Source organism: Melopsittacus undulatus, chromosome 4, assembly GCF_012275295.1.
Source record: "Melopsittacus undulatus isolate bMelUnd1 chromosome 4, bMelUnd1.mat.Z, whole genome shotgun sequence".
Classification (NCBI taxonomy): domain Eukaryota; kingdom Metazoa; phylum Chordata; class Aves; order Psittaciformes; family Psittaculidae; genus Melopsittacus; species Melopsittacus undulatus.
In genome coordinates this window covers 66,696,022-66,716,679 of record NC_047530.1, presented here as the reverse complement: position 1 = coordinate 66,716,679, position 20,658 = coordinate 66,696,022, and the positions used below count along the sequence as shown (strand labels likewise).

General features: G+C 35.9%; 1 protein-coding gene across 1 annotated transcript in view; it reads right to left on the bottom strand.

The window, feature by feature from the left end:
- Window positions 1-17,745, bottom strand: part of MYPN (myopalladin) — a 46,987-nt gene extending 29,242 nt beyond the window's left edge. The window contains exons 1-7 of the mRNA XM_005153676.2: window positions 16,835-17,745; window positions 7,104-7,279; window positions 5,917-5,968; window positions 3,894-4,029; window positions 2,295-2,366; window positions 1,950-2,091; window positions 991-1,014 (exon numbers count right to left, since the gene is read on the bottom strand). Of these exons, the coding sequence (XP_005153733.2) occupies window positions 991-1,014; window positions 1,950-2,091; window positions 2,295-2,366; window positions 3,894-4,029; window positions 5,917-5,968; window positions 7,104-7,279; window positions 16,835-17,745 (1,513 nt within the window). The remainder of the gene's footprint in view (window positions 1-990; window positions 1,015-1,949; window positions 2,092-2,294; window positions 2,367-3,893; window positions 4,030-5,916; window positions 5,969-7,103; window positions 7,280-16,834) is intronic.
- Between the last annotated feature and the right edge of the window lie 2,913 nt (window positions 17,746-20,658).

Below are 20,658 nucleotides of genomic sequence, written 5' to 3'. Positions count from 1 at the left end.
AGAACTAGTTTAAGGTGTTATAGTATCTAGTTTACATACTTGCATTTGCCAACCACTGCATGCATGGAAATGCAGATTCCTTCTGAATCAACAGCAGGTAATGAGGCAGTGACAACTGCACCTAATTGATTACCCTCTAAAAACTGCTTCACATTACTCAGCAGTGATGCCACTGGACAGTAAAGGAACAGCATTGGTGGGTTCTAGTAGAAGCTCCATTTATTCATTCCTAGGTCTTGGAAAGAGACATTGCAGAGAGAGGAAGCTGCATTCAAGACTTTTCTGGGGGCAAAAATCTTTTAATAGGGCAAGGAGAAGAGTTACAGAAGTTTATATTCCATGGGAATTAATTAATATAATTCCACAGAAAAAAAATCATTTGGTAATTTTCTGTCTTAAGAGGGGCAGAGTGATTGTCTCATGGAGAAGCAGTAAAAGTCTGTAAGGCTCCTTTGCTCAAAATATGCAGAGTAGCCTACATGCTGCTCTGATCCACGAAATTAGCAAGCCCAGTCACTTTTATAGGATTTGCTGATATAAGGGGGAGGAACATCTGATGTGATACTCTCATATTACACTAGTAGAGAGCAAAGGGAATGGCTGACATGGCTAAATGTCTTATGCAATGTTCCCTAACTGGTAAACTAGATAAAAATAGCTCAGTCCTACATCATCTGGTGTACTTACGAACCTCAGATGTACAGGGGAACCTCATCCATTAATTTTGTTAATCTTCAGCTCATAAGGTGGCAACATTTAGATTCTAAGTTAGAACTGGGTCAAAGCAGAATGGAAGCATTATTTTCTTAAAAAATTATAGAATTAAATTATATGTTTATGGAACAGTCTAGAATGACATGTATCTTACAAGTAGCTATAGAATGTTGGAGAAGGAAGAAATTATGTTAATTAAATAGTGGAGTTTAATTAGTATTTTGTGAATATACACTTGTATAATCAAAAAAGTATGAGCTTTTTGATGATCCTCACCTGGTTCAGCCATAGATCTTGGTTCTAAAGAGAAGAAGAGCAGAATTAGTAGATTGAGTTACTACTTCTTTATGCCAATAATTTTTCTTAAACACTAAATACAAAGCTTGATCTTTTCAATAAGATGAAATACTCCTTTTGATGCAGTTTTCTAAGGGGTGGTGGAAACAGCCAGGCCTTGTACTCAAATGTATGTCAAATCCACTGAACAATATGAACACTTATGAACATTTTTGAGAATTTATGAATAGGAAATAAATTCTGGAATAAGCTTTTTTTTGCAATCTTAGTACTACTTTATTGTGTCTTGAAGACAATTTCTGAAACTATTACACATATGAAAACAAGTTATGATAAAATATATTTTCCTATAGGTTTACTTTTGTGTGGTATGTAAGGAATTTTTATTGAGTTTTAGCAATTTTAGCATTACAGTGACTTATGAGAAAACCGCAGATTTTTTGATTGCACTTAAAAATTAAAGTAGAAGTGTATGTTTACAACATAACATCTATCGCACACATACATATGGAAGGATGCTAATATGTACATCAGGTTACTTTTCTGGATAAATAAGCAATCCCCTGCCCGTAATCTCTATTACAATAGCACTTAACTATAAGATGAGGGAATTATGGGTAATGGAGCGCTACATAAATGGTGCAAAACCAAAAACAAACACTGAAAGTAAGTCTGGAATAGAAAAGGACGTTGAAGTGGCAAAGGGATCAAAGCAGAAAGAAAACGAACTCAGTAGTTTGGAGAATCTCAGACAAATACTACCTGTGAGTATGCTGTTTAATTCATCCAGTTTTGGCTTCTAGAACCCAGATATATTGCTATAAGTATGGCTTATATAGCTCTTACCATTGTAGTGAGAAATTCAAAGTGTTGCTATTAGCAGTTTCGTTGCTTGCCTGTATTTCATTAGACACAGTATTTCAACACAAGGAACGTACTTTTCTGTAATATCCTAAAATCTGGAGAATCTTCTATCAGTGTTCCTTCTCTATACCATTCAACCTTTGGGGAAGGAGCTCCTTTCACCCGACATTCAAAGACCACAAGCTGCCCCTCAGAAGCTGAAATATCCTGTAACATCTAATAGAGAAAACAAATAGTCAGTAAAAGTCTTATTGGTCTGGAAGTAATACTGATTTCAGTGAGATTTCATAAAGCCACTCAATCCTTGAATGGCTTAAGAAATGTATAATTCCTTTTTTAATCTTTGTTAGAAAATTTTAATTACCTCTCAATACAATTAATTGGCCTCTAGTTTTCAAATATGTCATAGAACAAATTACCTTTGTAAACACAGGAGCAGCAATTATAGGTCTTCCATCCAGTCCTTGCAAATAGTTAGTGGGGCTTTGAGCCTGCAGATTGCAAAACATCATATGATGATATTTAGGTGTATAGTGGTTATTTTCCCATATACAGAAGAAATGTGCTTTTGGAATGACACAGGAGATTTTGGTGGGTGAAGTCTAAAGCAAAATATTTAATGAAATGAGAAAACATTGCTCTGTTGTAGGCAACTGCCAATGATCTTCCTTAATGGGATACTGCCTGAGTAACAATGCTCTTATCGCCTTACTGAGTTAGTCATGGCAAGGAAAACTTCACTGCAACGTAACATCTTTCCTTAATACTTCAGTAAGGCAGATCTATGTAGGCTGCTTGGTGGTAGTCTCCTTTTAAAATTTCTTACTTGGAAAATATCTATGGAAATTAATAAGGAAAAAGTTCAGTCAAGTCGTGTGTGACTAATCCTTTGCCAAAACCAAATAATTTCAGAGGTGGAATATGGCCCTATTGAGCCTACTCAGTGAAACCAGAATGAAATTAGCCTCCTGGAAAACATCCTTATATGACTTGGTTAATAGAGTTTTCCATTTTAGTGAAATAGAATCTGCCCCAGAACAGCAGAATTAGTGCTTCAGTATCTCAGGAAACAGCCAAATTCTATAGATGGTGTCTTATAGACCAACAAAATTAAAAATTGTGATTTTTGAGGTAACCACTACTCTGGACTTAGGCAGCCTCTGTCAAAATGGCATAATGTCACTAGGGCTTAGTTCTGTTCTCTGTGTAGTAAAAAAATACATGGACGTTGCTTCACCTATTCAGTATCTGTTTACTGGTTACCACCTAATTCTAGTCTGTAAACATTGAAAAGGCAGTGTAAAATGCCTCAGTTTTATTTTTAAGGAGATACGGGTCTCCCTTCCATTAGGAAAGAATGCACAGTTACGAATATTCTGATAGTTTGAAGCAAAAAAGACTCTGTATGCATGCTAACATTAATTAGAAACTCTTTGATATGGATATTAAAATGTTATGTGTAAATAGCATATCTACATATAAAGTAAATGTAGTAGGGAAATCATTCCGCTTAAAATAAGTTTCATTGAAAGAAAATTATTTCAGGTGAGTTCTTGAGAGAGAAAAAAAGTTATGGGAAACTTTTAGGAAAGGTACAGGAAAAAGTTATAGGCTGCCACTATTGAAAGTGAATGAGTCAGTCTGCAATGAGGCCAGTGAGCTGAGTTACACATCCAAGTGCCCTTAATGGCATGCAGTCTCTGACCTGCTGGAGTGCACACAGATTCCCACTGCTGGCTGAGCTAGCAGCAGCTGCTCCTCCTGCTCATTGCTGCAGAGATGCCTGTAACCTGGGGGTGAAAGATTCCCTTCCCTGCACCAGATGCTAAAGGTTAGCTAGTAGGCAGAACATGTCTTCTGTGTATGCAACTACTGTATGGCGGTAAAGTTCAAAGATGAAGTTCATCAGCAAAGCAAAAACTAGAAAATTTGTGGATTCTGAGTCACAAGCTGGAGAAGAAACACCTTTGTAAGAGCTTGCTTTTGGTGTTTGAAATTCACCATATTGTCTGCCCTACCTGATTAACTGGTGTTGACACAGACTGGATAGGTACAGACACAGCAGATGGTGCTTTGGAGGTCTCTAGATGCTTTGTTGCAGTTCTAGCAGCAGGAGATGCTTCATTCAAGAAGGTGTCAGCTGGCTTTGGTTTGCTGTGGAATATTAACCAAAAACAAATTGTCTAATTGAAACCTAGAGCTGCGTGTGTCCCCCTTATTTATGTCTGTCCCAGTTATATGTCGACCCAGCTTCACTTCCAGGATTGAATTCCAATTGATCTAAACTGGTATGTACTCCTAGGTAAACTGTATAAGAATCAGGCTACTTATCTTGCCACTCTAATCTCTCATACTTAGTTCAGTTACACTGAGTATAACAAATGGCCTGGATTAACTCATTTATGGCTTAAAAGCTACTGTTACCAGCTCTGAGCAGCATGAAAGCAGCGCTAGTTTCTCAGAGGACACTACTAGTTTCTCTTGCTCCCTGAACTTGTATGCAGATTTGGGCCTATAAGGTAATGAAAATATCATGGTCTACTAGGATACAGATTCAATAATTTACTGCTGTTTTACAGTTTTTTGACCAACATATCATGCAACTTTGGAGATGTACCGGTTGTCATGTCTTCACTTCTTCTAGGTTATCGCTCTATGGGAGTAAACAAGTTGACCCTATTTTTTTTTTAAACTGGTGAATGAAATAATGCAGATAATGGAGAGATTGTCTTTTTACTCAGTTTGAGCATTGACTGCTCTGAGTACCACAGGTCCCCACAGGAAAGCCATCCTTGAAACCAGAGGAAGCCTTACTCAGGGTGATCATACAGTTACAGTGATCACTGATTTCTCTTTTAAAATTATGAATTTTTTTCACCTGTTCTCATTTAAAATTCCCTTTAATTGCAGGTATTCAGATTCATGTGACAACAGCTGGAAGCTAAGCAAATATAAAGACACTCTGATTTATACCAAAACTGTTATTTTGTAATTCTACCATCTGAGGACATCCCGTTATAATGTCAGAGCAGCAATTATTTTCCCCTAAGAATTACTTCACAATTTAATGAGGTAAGCAACTTAGAGATGTCATCAAGTGATCAAGATCCTAGTCAACATTATATTAACACCTTATGAGATGAATAAGAAGAAACAGTATGCCAGAGAAGCCTGGTAAAGTCTGAGCTAAAATTATGAAAACCTTAGCAATTCATCCAAAAGTATAACCCCCATTAATAAATAATGGGAAAAAAAAGGGCAAGTCTATTCAATTAAAATTTCCTCTTTATATAGCACTGGTTCCTATTGAGGCTGAATTAGTGCATACAAAGGAGTTCAGAATAAAAAACTGATTATTTTAGTTTTCAACCAGCCTGAGTGCCTTTGAATTCACAGTACTTTGATTCTGAAAGATTGGATCAGGTTCTAAATGCACGGGGAATGGATTTCATTTAGGAAAAACATAATTATTTCCCAGGCTTTAGATTACATCTGACACCTTTTCTTTATTTTTATAATTAACTAGTCTTTTATGCCATCATTTCAGTTTGCATTAGTTCATATGTGTTAATTTCTTTATCTTAAATCTAAATAATGCATGTATAGCCATCTTCTGCCAAAAACTTCATGATATACCATACTTTAATTTAAGAAATCTTACTTTTAAATTGGATACCTAAATCAGTGTTTAAGATGGGTCTGAATTTTAAAATGCCATCAAATGGCATCTGTTTTAGTACATTAATTTTAGTAGTTTAATCTTTCAGGTAACATATTTCTCTTTATGTTTATACTTTATATTAAAGTTTCAATTCTTAAGCTAAAGTTGAAGACACACAAGCAAATGTGTAGATGTTCCATACTATTTTGAAGCAAGCAAGCAAACACACAAATAAAATGCAACCCAAACAATCCAAGCAAATCTCAAATACAAGCCTAATGTGTTGGAAGTTGCAAAATATTAATGGAAACTTAAATATCTGTGCTTGTGGGGTTTTTAAACTGTAAGAGATATGGAAGATGTAATTGATTTCAACTTACTGATCCATTTCGTCTTTGATTATTTCACCTTCAGAGTCAGAAGAAGAGACTCCTGTGATAAAGAAAAAAACCCAAACACTTAGCAGAGGAGTTTTGGGAGTTTATCTATGAATGATACAAACCTTTATTCATATTTCCTCTAGCACATTCTAAGGGTGTATTTTATAAAGCTAAGCCAAAATGGAAGATAACATTGCAGTGGAAATGAACCAACATTGCATACTGTACAAGACAAAGAACTGCTATTGACATAAAGCAAATTTGGGATAAAGTATGAATGAAATGAGGAATACAGCATCCAAGAGTGAATGCATACTTTGGTTTCCCCAGATTCTCTTTAAAATGACACCAGTAGGTCTTAGTCTGTAATTTTTGTTGTGAATCGCATAAGACTTTTTTTTTTTCCTCTACTGGCTTCCAAAAAAAAAGGGGATGTGGGTGGAAGGGAGGGGAATATAGCTGTTGCAATGAAACTAGTGCCTTGTAGCACAGTTTGGAGAAGATACTAGCTCAGTTTACTAACAGCTGCCTCACTGAGACATTTTATACTTCTGATTCAGCTTTCACTGCATTTGTAATTTGCATTTTCTCTCCTGTTCCTGCCAGTGAGCATCACCATCAGTCATGGCTTCCATCCAACATCCTCTGAGTTAGGTAAAAACAGGCCTTGGCCCCAGTCTCAAGCAGTAGTAAATCCCTGCCAAGCACAGACATTTATAGCATCTATTGTGCAAGTAAAATATCAAATTGCTGGCATATTTACTTTGGTTACAAGGTCCGAATAATAACTTAGGATGAAGCTATCCTATATTCAATTTTGGATAATTACTGTAGGGAAAAGATATTAGAAAGAATTAGATACAAATTTAAATTTTTATCTTTCTGTAGGGTATGACACAAAAAATATAAGTTGGCATCAGAATCTGAATATTTCTAGACTTTAATCTTGCACTGAGATATAGAAAGTGTCTGGGGAACAAAACAATAAAATTACATATAAAGGGCAGTCACTCATCTGAAGGTTATTTTACAGAGAAATAGTAAAGACATTAATAACTATGAAGCATTGACTCCCTGCTGTGTATTTTTTGACAAATCTATTTACGCAGTTAACATACAAAACACACAATTATATCTCAATCCTGTATGATCAATTTAAACAATTTCTGCAACAATTCTATCATTACCTTCTATATAAATCTCTGCAGAGGTAGAGTCTGTTCCATAGATGTTTGAAGCAAAGCACGAATAACGTCCTGTATCCTCCTCAAAAGCTTCAACAATAACCAATGAGTGTTGATCACCTGTCTGGATTATTTGAATGTCTGGTGAGTTTTCAAGCTCCTTCCCTTCACAGTACCACCTGCAAGGCAAAATACACAGTTTATCAATACAATCAACTTGACAAATAGAATGACATTGTTCAAAGTCTTTCTGACGATAAAATGGGTGGTTGTTAGCCTGAAGATTCTAACAGAGTATTGCAGGTAAGTATAGAATCAATAGTCATAGGAATAAATTTTTTTTGTTTTTCATAATATTCAAGTACAGTAAATAATAGAGCTCATTTCTTGGCAGTATTTAAACATGCCAACAAACTAATTTATATAAATGATTCTAGCACATATTTTTCTTGATACACAGATTTCAGTATTAGAGTAGAAGAGCTGTGAATTTGGAATGCTGTCAGTTCAGCTCTGAATTTCTCTTGGTGTACATTCAGATATGTGTTGTGGCAAACAAATTCCCCTCAAACTTGTGATTCCAAAGTTCATGTTCATTCAGAATGTGACTAAAATTTACTATAATATTGTTCTCTGTTTTATTGCATATTCAAGACAATCTGCTTTTTATAAAAGATAGAATAAGTGTATCACAAGGAAAAATAAGTGATTTATTACAACATAGAGGCATTTTCTTACAAGGACATGGGCAGTGAGACAGCTGGACCTTGAATTCTTTTCTGCATCATACTGCTGTTTTTCTCTGTTAAACCCAGTTACACATCCAAGAATATACTCGGCCCTTTAGAGACTTCATGCTTTCATCTGAGACATTTCTATGTGCCTCAGTGTTCAGAAGGGTTATTTCAGTAGAAAATACAGGAATCCAAGCAAAAGTAAAAGCCGCACCTAAAAAGCACCAAATGACAGTAGCCATCACTCAATCTGAGAGCTAGGAGGAGAGGAGAGCAGGCCTGATTGCTATTGCTTGTTAATATGAAGGCAGAACAGAAAGAGAAAAAGCAGGTGGGTTTGAAGAACCAGATTCAAATTTAGTAAGACAATCTAGGTTTTATAGAGAAGCTGTAGTACTGTGTATAAGGATCCAGAATTAAATGTTTAGGATAATACTCAGAAATATCTGTATAATTTTTGATAATTAGCTGAATTTGAAGAACAAACTAAGGTGCATTTGTGTTTTCACTATAACCTTTCTCATAAACATAGATAGATACAAAACTGCACCAAAATATTTGCATTTTCTGTTTATTGTTGCTTTCTTAACTATGTATGGTTGATTAATGCATCTTGGGCTTTGTGGGTGGGAACTGTCACACTGACATTCTTTATTTAATTGACCTTTTAAAAAGAATAATTGTTTCATCCATCTTTATATAAGTACCTGCCAGTTTCTGAGTGCATACAAATGCTATTAATTCAATGGCAAATATTTACTGTTACATATCACACAAAATAAGATTAGTTGTAAAAAGGATAAAAATATATTTCTGAGGAATAATTTATAATAATTCATATTTTGTGGCTCATAATACAAGGTGCTTCAATACATTTTCATCTTAGATAATTTGGGAAAACATTAATAAATAAATTTGTTTAACCATTCAGATGAATTCACCTCTTGGAAGCAAAACTTTTTATAAAAGTTTGTGCTACAAATTGAACATGAAGAAAAGCCCAAATTAACATCTTAGGGGAAAAAAAATAAAAATCTGTAAGACAGTCCATACCAGTGGAAAACCAGAATTTGATAGAAATGCCATGTAGAATTCAAAAAAGAGCCACAAATAGACTGCGAGGTATGAAGGGGTACAAATCTAGAATTTAAATGCTGATTACATAGCAAAGAAGGAAACCATGTACTATTTGTGCACCATTAGTCCTAGCCATCCAACATGGCTTTCTTAAAGTAGACAGGGTATTCCCCAGTCCACTTTGAGTTGCACACTAGTGTAATCTGTAGCCGTACAGTCAACTGACTTGAATATGCAGCTTGGAAAGCGTACAGATCTGCCTGTTACTGAGGGAGACTCCTGCACTATGGAATGAATCATGCTGCTTAACACAATTTCCCCTTTTAGAAAGGCAAACCTTTGTAGCTAGAAAGCTAGAACGTGGTTCATGTCTACATCTGCTTGCTTATCCTCTTTTACAAGCCTCCTTTGTAACAAGAATTGAAAATGTGTCTAAGAAAAGTACTTTTATAAATTTAACATTTCTGATTGCAAGAGACAGTCATTTGGTAAATATCATCATGTTAAAAGAGGATGCCAGTAGGGTGTAAAATGTCCCAACTCTCTTCCCTGACATTTCACAGCTAAGTACAGTTTACTAAAATACATCCACATCCTTCTTGCAGGGTTTTACCACCGAGAAACTGGCACCACTTTATGTGGAGAGCTTCCACCAATGTCACTAATTTCTCTTCCGTTTGAACCTTAGGGCTCTGATAGACCAGCTTTTTCAGATGTGGCAGCAGTGCTTTAAAATGCTAAAATCCTGATGCTGACTTCTTTGCTGAAGGTTTCTCACTCTGAAGAGAGGATGTCTGATTCAAACGTGTTCCCAGGCCCAGCTGCCCCAGTCTTAGTCTAATGAAAATGGGTTTGAACCAGGACATTGGATACGTGAATTTCAGGTAACTGAACTATACAAATTCTCCTATTTATCACTCTTGTTAATAACCATAGAAGAAGAGATTGGACAGTTAGGAAGCTACAGATGCATTTAAATTGCCACGGGTGCTTGCAGGAACTCAATGTGAGCCACAACATTGAGAATGTATACCTCTATCCCTTTGAAGTTTGTCATTTGCTAGGTTATCTACCACTCTGGTGGGCAAAATGAGAAGGTACTTTCTGTCAGTGGACAATCTGCCTAGGGCAACACTTTACTTCAGGATAGCTTTCAGCAGCCATTCATGCTGCTTCTCAGACCTCAATAGAACTTGTTTAAGGTGCTTCACAATACAGTTGTAAACAGTGTTTTGGATATTAACCAAACGCATACAGCATGCACTATCTTTGGAAATTTAAGAGATAGCTGTCATCATACAAAAGGGAGTAATAACATCAGTATATACCCTAGGATGCCAGGTGAGGTAGCACATGTAAAAAGATAAATAAGAATTTACTGGGTGTTCAGACTACAAGTCCACCTAACCCAGCATGCTGACTTGACAGTGGCAAAAAGCAGACACATATGAAAGAGTATAAAAATGGAGCAAATATATACATACATATGTATGTATATTAATATACTTATCCTAGACTATCTAACCATTCTCCTTATCTTTTTTGTCTTTGTATCTTGTATCTTTATCTTTTATCTTCCATTCTCTATCTTTTTTAGAAGCTGTGAAGCAGCACTTAAAAATAATTTTTAAAAGATGAAATCAGTGGTCTTAAAATTATTATTTGCAAACTACTTCTTTTTTAAAGTATTTCACTATCACAGTACCGTTGCCATTATTTTCTAGTAGATTGTATGAATCTTCATTAACATTTAGCATGCAAATCCTGCTTTTTATTTGTGTTATCTTTATTTTTAAATAATTGTTTTACACTTCTATTTAGAGTACATTTCTTTTAAAAATAATTATTCTTCCAGCTTCTGATTGAGCTGTAGTGTTCATATTCCATCATAGTCTAGTCAGAAACCTTTCAGATCCTCTAATACAAACCTCTTCAGACAGAAGGAAGACTAAGCAACTATTTTAGACTTTGCCCACAATGACTTGCCCAAACCTGGTATTTTCCCCCACTAATAATTAGATACAGGGGAGCTTTTTTGCCTGTCTCCACAGACGTGCATATCACATTTGCTTTTCTGTACAGTCATGTCCTTATAAACATGTAGATGCAGATACCATAGCTGGTAGTGGGGTCCTTGGAAACCAGAACAGAAACATCTAATGCCTGGGATAAAGGAATAACTCTACCACAAGTAAGCAGAAGAAAACGTTAGCAGTCCCAGTGAAGAAGTATGGATATCTGCATTACAGGGCTGACTGAAAATGTCCTTTGAAATTGATTAGTGCCAGTTTTAAATTCCAGACCAGGAAATTACATAGGATTACTGTTATCCCAAAGGGAGATTTTTACTTATTTATGTATTTATTATATGTTCTTAGGATTCCTGTTATCCCAAAGGGGGATTTCCAGTTATTTATTTGTTTGTTTGTTTATTTATTATATGTATTATATGGTTTATTCTTATGTTGCTTTCAAGATTTGCAATTGATAATAATTGAAAATGGTCACATTTTCAGGAGAGAAGTTGTAGGACTACAAGCATAAATTTGGTATGTGAATGTACAAGTTGCTTTTAGGTGTTTAATACATACAGGCAACTGTGTGCTTTGGGAGGTGAATCATGGGACTTACTCATGTCTTTTTATATACCTACTGCATGCCTTCTTCTAATGTAGCCTTGGTTTAGCATGTTAGCTTTAGCAGATATGAAAAACTATTCAAGAGAATACCCATGTTCTAGAATTTTATCTAATTTTCTGCAGCACCTTTTCAGAACATTAACTTATATAGTATGGCGATATTCTGGTTTTGTGTTTATTCAAATGTGGCTCCTCACTCAAGTGACACATAAAGCAAAACACATTACACAAAATGCTGTATACAATCACTATAAGATGTAATAACTCTTTGTGTTACTAGTGGTCATCTTTTCCAGCTAACCTTTGTGTGTCTGTGTGAAGATAAGTCTGTATTGCATGGCTGTGTGAGGCACAATTCTAATTTTTTATAAGCAAATTTAAAAACACCATGTAAGCTATTTATCTTAATTATTTTAGTAGTATGTCAGTAGTATATTCCTTTAGTAGTATATTCCTTTACTTGACTTAAACAGATAGTGGAGCAAGATTGAGTTAATTCTTTTCTTTGCAGTTATTTTTTCCTTTGACTAGTTAAAAATTTGCAACATAAGTGATTTAATAATTCAGGAATAAACTTCTGTTTCAAACATTTGTTTAGTTCTTCTATGCAGTGCATTCTTTAGTCACTATTTTCATCATAAAGTTATTTTGAGATTAAGCTGAGAAAAAGAGCATTCTCCATGTATGCTACCTCTTTGAAATGCTTATAAATGAAAAACAATTCTCTTTTGTGAAATTAAGTTTTATGTAAATCTTCGGCATGGCCATATTTACTCTTTGCTTATTAACATTTTATTTTATTCTAACCATCCAAACATTGTACGTGTTAGCAATGAAATGTCAGTTCCAAGGGGAGTTCTGACATTGAGATACGTGGCATGACTGAAGTAGCAATGCTGTCTGTCACTGACATTTCATTCCTGCCATGAATTGTAATGATAGCTTCATCATACAAGGCAGGTTCACATTAAGCACAAGCAGTGTCATCCGCTGTGCCAAATTAATCCTAGGTCTTAATCTATTGACTTGACTGGAGTTGCGTGTAAGAGGTTTGGCTCTCTAGGTTTTGAGCACTTAACAGATACATGTTTTTCTTTGGCAGCCAGGAAGAAAAAAGTCTTAATCAACCTTACATGGCTTCAGAGTCACTAAAAATCTGTGATTAGTTACAGCTCCAGTCTCCTTAAACAACGCAGCACTAAAATGAATTTTTTTAAGCTTTGTATGCCTATGTTAAAGAATGTTTTCATGGAAACCGTGTGACATACAGCCTGTTTTTAGAACTTCAAATCCTCATGACACTTTCAGGATAGCTGTGTATGCCAAACTATGCAATGTGATTCATAAGTAAAATTAACCTAAGAGTGATGTGCCAAACAGTTTGGAAAAATGTAGGCACCTTTGAACTTGAGGGAATAAGGAGTGCTCTCCTCACAGAGGGGAGTGAATGTCACACCTATCATTATTCATACAGAAACAAAGTTGTTGAAGGAAGCATGAGAAAGAGGGCATCAAAGCCTTTAACAGTTTGGAAATACGAAGAAATACTTCTCTTAAATGCTTACTTCTAACCTGCAGTATAGTCAAAGTAAAAAATCAATAAACTTAGTAGTGCTCTTTAGTTGCATGCTAAAGTTTGAGTTAGCTAGAGGCCCATATACTAAGTGTCAGTCTTTGTCACTTCTGACACTGCATTCAGCTGATGATCCTGAAAAAGGGGTAACATTTAATTTAAGCTTCATTCTAGATAGGTGGGTTTAACGAGCTTCCTCTAACATGAGTGTGTTACATTAAGGCTGTTATCTTAAGAAACAATTGGACAGGTCTGTCTGTATTCAGCCAAGCAGGATTAGTTTTCCATATCCATATTCATATTTCAAATTCATTTCCTGGTTTCTTCTCTTGCTCCAACATCCAATTCTCTGTCCCTCAGTGAGCCCTTGTATAGTCCAGACAATTACCTACCAAGCGTGTAGATTATAATGCTGTATCATTGCCAATGATATTTGGACCCTGATCCATCATGAATGACAGTCCTTCCCATTCCTGTGATCTCCTTCTTTCTAAATTTCCTGTCTCTGATTTTTCGCTTATAATTCCCACTACATTTGTTTAACCATCAGATTGCTCCTAGTGTTGACTGAGAAACTATGTTACAGAGCTTGTTGAATCATGTTCTTATTTTGCAATACCCTGGGTTCCCACAGTACCGCTTCTACATAGTGAGTACACTTTGGTGGAGTTGAAAGAATCTTGAATGAACAGGACAGAAGTTAACACACAAGTATGATCAGGAAAGTGTTAAAGCAGCTAACATTGTCAGCTTTCTGCTTAATACAGTAGGTACATACACACACAAGGAGTATGTAAATACAGTAGGTACATACACACACAAGGAGTATGTATGTGCTGCATAAATCACAACTTATCCCCTTGTGTTTTATCTCTTGTTAGTTTAAATTGTAAAACTGAAAAATGAGCCCAGTCTTTTTCTTGAGCTTGACTACTTGGGACTGATTTCCCCTATGGGACTTCTTTTTCCTTATCCCTACTATCTGTGGCCTTGGAGCATGTAAGTTCTGGGTTTCTGTGTTAGTTCCTCTGAGACCCTGATCTGACTACAAGCATGAGTCAGTAAACTAGGGTGGTGTTTCTGTTTGGAGCAGTACTGTGCCTGGCAGCAGTGTATTGTTGTTGGAAATGTTTGATGGACACTTATTCTATAAAGTGTAATAGTTCCTCTACTGACTGGCATTCACATAAGTAACTTTTTTTATTATTTAAAATTAACAAAATCAAATATTGAAACAGAAGTTTCAGTTGAAAACCGTCAGTTTTGTTGGGATAAAAGAAGGCTCAAGTTACAAAGATATCTGTCATCCAATTCTGTGGAATGAAGCAGTCCCTGTACTGGGTGCATAGGCATCCTGGCCATCCCTGGTTACTACATGGGATGACTCATTGTTCCTAGGTTCTCTGATCTGCTTTTGCAAGGCTTCAGTGACTTTATAGTGTCAACTTCTAATTCAGATAGCTGTTAAATGCCTAAACTTTGATGGCATGAACACCTTGTCAGTTTTACGTGTGTGTCAATGGCATGAGCATGATGTGCTGTTATAAAGATGGTGTTGTGGCATTTTTGAGAAATATATAAAATTAGCACTGTGCACTGTAGTATATGTCTATAAACAAGCAATTCAGTGTTCACCTTTTCTGAATACAAAGTAAGTCAGATTGAGTTTGTGTACAGGTCTATATACTAAAAGAATATTATTTCAGTGGTTTCCTTTGTATTATAAACTATGAATGATGAGGAATCCTACTGCTATTTTTAATATAAAAAAGATTTATCAAGGCATGTGCCTGGAGAAATAAGTCTCAAAGAGTTTATAAGCAAGAGAAGTCTTCAGAGAGTGTTGCATTATAATATGTAGGGGATGATGATATTTCCTGTCTGGTTTCAGTCAAGCCCCTCCTCCCCCCAGTTTCTGGCTCTGTTTTCCATTTTGATCAAGTTCCTCTATGAATTTAAGGGTTGAACACAATGCAACAATTATAATGACAGAAGCTCCCCCAAGGGAATGCCTCAAAATTGTTAATCAAAGCAGTGAGTTTAGACATGATGCATAGTCGAAAGCATGTTTTTCCCAAACAAGGTATTTCCCCTAGCTTTAGAACAGATTCCTCTTCTATAAACATTTAGCCTTTGAAAGTTTACATTCATGTCATGGACAAGAGACCTTGCACGGCACTGTGGTTCAGGGTCTTGTTAGGGACATGTTACTACTGAAGGCACTAGAGGGGCAAAATGGTCTGGCAGTTACAGTTCAGGGATCCTGTGAACTGGGTAACTTCTTGTCTTCCTGACAAGGCTGTCAATAACACGAGGATTCATTTGTAGGTCCTTGATCCTATGCACTTAATGGTACATTGTAAAAGCTTCTTCCTTCTGAAAAATTAGCAGCTGGTGTGCTGGAGTGGAAGACAAAGATTCTTGACCACAAAAATCTTTGGAGCTTCCATTTTTGGATGTTAAGATTGTTTTCATTTGATGATTGTGCTTATTAGTATAGTAAGAAAGATGATAAAAGTTGTTGACTGCAGTAGAAATGGTTGTAGTGCTATATTCAGCATTGTCTAAGTATATAAGGAAGACAATAAGCTGACAATTGGAAAAAGTGGACCATCTGTGAAGCTCTGAGTGCTTTAATTAGATACTGAAGATGCAAATAGTTCTTCTCAATATTTAGAAGAGCAACACAGATTTCTAAAATTCCTATAAAAGGATCAGCAACCATCTAGACTAAGGGTGTCTATTTACGATACTTAAGATATTAGGGTGCAAGTATTTATAGTATGTCTTTAAAAGATGACTAGAGTTTTCCTTCCTATTGGATTGGTACAGTCCCAGCAAAGGAAATACAATTCCACCACTCTAAATGGGAGGTAAATTTGACTAATGAGCTGTATATGAACAACTTTAGATTTAGAAATGCTGGTGAGAGATAAGAATTTTCAAGGTAAACTTATAAGGTATAATAATCCGTTTCTCACTCCACTGATGTCATTGATGAATAAAGTGTAGCTTTTTCACATTTCGTATCACCTCTGGTGATCTTTAAAAATGTTACTTTTTAAACATTCAAAATCCTCATAGATATAGGTGAAAACTAAAGCATCAGAATTATCAGGCTAGTCACACAACATCAATCAGTTAACAGTGGTGCCTTACACTTGATAAAACAGAATATTTTTTTCTAAGGTCACAACAGAATCATTGTCAGAATCTGAATTAGAACTGACCTGCTTCTGGTTACTTATATAATATCTTCAATGAACTCCTTTCCTCTCTGATCATGCACAGATTATTTTAGTTTATGGGATCCCGTGTTCACTCATCTCAAACACCTAATGCTGTCTCAAGGTATCACGGCTATTTGTGGTTTTAGCCAGTTTGTGCAATCAATCTTGATTTCCAGAAAGATAACTAACATTTCTCACTAAGGAGTTAGCACTTTGCTTTACTTATGGAAGTACAGTATTTAAAAACAGTTCTTTAAAATTCAAAGAAAGTAATGTGTCCCCAGATATATTGTCTTAAAATATAAGCAACCTTCTGTATGATTTAAAGAAAGCAATTTGTTTTCTTATTCAATTTTAACAAACAAGATCAAGAGACTTCTCCTACAGAATACTGAAATGTATACATCAAAATATCTGGAAAAAGTAAGGCATTCACCTACTGTTACAGAAATACAAAATTACAAGTGCAGAGTACGTTTACCTGACTTCAGGTGCTGGGATCCCTACCACAATGCAGTCCAATTGCACTTTGGTTCCTTCAGGAACTTCCCTGCTCTTCAATTTTTGAGTAAAGCGTGGTGGTTGTCCAATAGGCTCATCAGAATATATAGATGCAGATTCTGACTCTGTTTTTAGCTCTGTGTTTGTTAATTGATTGATGGATTCCAAGTTTGCCACCTGATGATCATCTGTTTGTTCAGGTGTTTTCTCTGTTTTGTTTTCCAGGTCTTGAGGTATTGGAATGGAAAGCCTTTCTCTGTTTACTGATGTGCTAGATAGGCTAGAGCTACCTTTTTTACTCCTGTAGTTTTTGCACGTTCGGGGTCTTATTCTTTCAGAGTTATGAGCTTTGAAAAGTGATGAGAGCTCCTGAATAAAATCTGCAGCCTTGTTTAGAAATTCCTTTTTTGATTCAGATTCAGAAGGGAGGTGGTGTTTCTTTAGATCTTGAGAGTTCCCTTTGGAACCCTTTGAATTTTTGATGTAGTCCTCATGAAAGTTTGAGTGCAAGCCATTGTCTGCTGTTTTCAAAGCTGGAGAATGGGCCATTTGTTTGTATTTTCCTGTGTTTTTCAGCTGATCTGGGGGATGCTGTGAACGTGCCTGAAGCTCATCTTGTTTAGTTTCCAATGGATTCTGATCAATAGCTTGTCTTGCCAGGTTTACACTTTCATTTAGTTCTTCTTGGCTCAAAAAGGCAGAGAGATCTGGAAGGTCATCTTGGGCAGCCACCTCATCTAGATCACTGGAAGTGTTGCCATAGTGGAAGTTATGAGAAGCTGTTTCTGATCTGCTTCTTTCAGTCTTCCCTTGATGTTTAGTTTCAGCTAAGTAACTCTCTCTCAGAAGTTGAGATATTGAAGTCGAGGATTCTGAACTGTCGTCTTGCATGCTGCCAATAAGAAGGACAAATAGCACCACACCTTATCACTAGCAAATTTTTTTGGTTGCACACAATTACAGGTTTCTGAAAAGCAGAACACAGCATTTTCAAAGTGCACCTGTGTGCTGAATATTAACTTGTAAGCATGGCCTTGTTTTAAAGGCCTGCTTCTGTATACTGACAGATACTATTGCCTTTAATCAGTAAAATTAATCTTTTATCACTTTATACTGTTGGTAGACCACACAGGTAAAGCAATTGCCAGTGCAGTAGTTTATACTTTGTTTCAGCCAAAATTGCAACTACAGAACTAAGTTTCAATATCAAATCTTTATCATTGCTGACATGTGTTTCTTAGCTAAATGACTAAATGCTGGGTATTTCAAGGACTGAAAACTGTGGGAGAATAACAGTGCTTTTAAATTAAGTAAATTTAGTTTGAAAGACACTGAAGTAGTAAGTAAATGAACCCTCAGAATCACTTGGGGGATCAGAAGAGGAAGAAGAAGGGGAGAGAAGAACAAAAATATTCTATAATGACAATTTTTCATTTAAAATTCTTGAAAATGATGCATTATAGGAAGGAATAATGATGCAATAATGATGCTAATGTTCCATACCTTCTTAAATGAAACATGATTTCCAATTATCTATTCAAAGTAAACAGATTTATGTCATTGCTTGACATAATTCTCGATAATATAAACATCATTTATACTACAGGTCTTTGAAAACTATTATCTTAGGTCATCCTGGTTCTGAAAAAATGTACCACATGAGAAGACAGTATTGGAAAGTCCATACTTAACCTGCATGACTGATAAGCAAAGCTAAAGTATCCCTTATGATACTTCAGTAAGTACTTCTGCATAATAGTCGCCCTTTTATTTCCATAAGAGTCATTATGAATGTAGAGGGTTCAGACATCGTATGAACACACTCAGTGTAACTTAAATATGAAGATGTAACACAAATACTCTTCACAACCTTTCAGAGCGCCAGTTCCTCACAGATACTGAAGCAAGTGCATGACTGTTTACTAGATCTGTCCCTCAAAATATGTAGGTGCACAGTATCTCTCTCATACTTCATTTATTCCCTGGCAAGTCTTGCTGTGATGCTTTCAAATATTTCTAACCCAAGGTGGCTGATGTGTTGCACTGCAGAAGGTTCTGTTCCTGTTGTGGCATCAAGAGAAGGGACCATGCATTCCCTTACCTCAGCCATTTCCATTTATAGCCTTATGTAACAGCTGAAGCTGCCAAGAAAGAGAAGAAAAATAAAATAGGTTTTCCTGCTGTGTAAAGCTTTCTTCTCTGATAGTGGGACACTTGTCTCTGGATAAGGGCTTGTAAAAAACAAATGAAGTTGCAATATCTTGTATTGCTGCAGTATTTCTTCCTGGAATGTGATTGACAGCCCTTCTTCATTATTTACAAAAAGGAAAGTTTCAGTTTAAACTGTTTATATTCTTCAGTGAATGAACATACAGCTATCATATTATGATATGAATTTTGAGACCTTAACCCTTATGCCTGAGGCACAATTTGTTATATTGAAATTCTTTTTCTTATGTAAATACTTGGCATTTAGATTTATTTATTTTAATTTGGTAATATAAACCAAGCATAATCAGCAAGACAATAAATGCACCCAATCAAAATATTGGTAAGTTTGTGCCTGTACAAAAAAAATGACAAATAGAGCGCCATATAAATTATATGCTTCTAAGCACCTCGTCAATTGAATACTTGGCATTAAATTATCTGGCACAGTGTTTCAGTGAAGCTGTGCCACACAAGAGAACATTGATTTGGGAAGCCACATGAGATAATGTTGTAAGCTGTTTCATGACTGGATAGAGTGTGTAATTTAACCTCTTAAGAGAACAAAGAGGTCTCCATGAGACTTGAAGTTCCCACTCTGTGAATACTACTTCTGCTTGCTCAGCTTTTACTTCTTAAGCAGCTGTGTGACCTTACTGAAGCTGAATGTGTTTAAGGAGTTACATTATCTTATGTGTTGATAGCATACTATGTGCTGTAAAGGTCACAGCTAAAGCTACAGCTTCAACTCCTAAGAGTTTAAATACATTCTAACATGAGAAGTTTACAGACTGGAATACAAATCTCACACATTAATAAACTGTAGACCTTGAATATAGCTGTAACATAGGACAAGTTTGGTATAGACCTTCTCCTCATGTGCCATCTTGTACCTACTTAAAAACAAGAAAAAAAGCAGAGCCATAGATAGACAGCTCTTTTCTCTGCACCATCCAGCTGGTTTGCAAAAAGAGAACAGTGTATGCTTTTAGTGGGATGTTATAGGAGGTACAGTCTCTCAGAATAATCTCTGGAGGGATGCAGCTCCATGCTAACCTCTCTACCTGTGTCTTTGGCTAAATTGTAACATCCATCTGTATGTATCTTCATGTAGCTTAAGATGCTACAGTGGAAGGTTTTATGTGGTTACAGAAGTATGTGTTTTGCAGGTTTGCAAAGTTTAGCTTGCTACATTTCTTGGCCACTTCTTCTGAAACATTTCAGGATGGCACATCTTTTAATCTCAATGTTTGCAAAGGTCATCAGAGCTGAAAAAAGACAATGAAGGTCTTTAGAGAACACTGGGCCATCCAAGGAGGAAAAGCAGGTAGGGAAATAATACTGTGTGATCAAAACCTGCTAAAGTTAAGTTGAAGAACTCCTGCAATAATTTTATTGGGTAAGTATATGAATATCATTTAACTGTGACTAGTCAGGGTTTTATTTTCCTCTGTTCTACAGATATTGTGCTATATTTTAATAGAGGTTGTTAATCACAGCACAGATTTTCCGTGGATAAACATAGTAAAGATGTTAAGGGGACTTTTTGATTGCTGTTATAACTGATGTATGGCTACTGCTGCTTCTGTTTGGAAA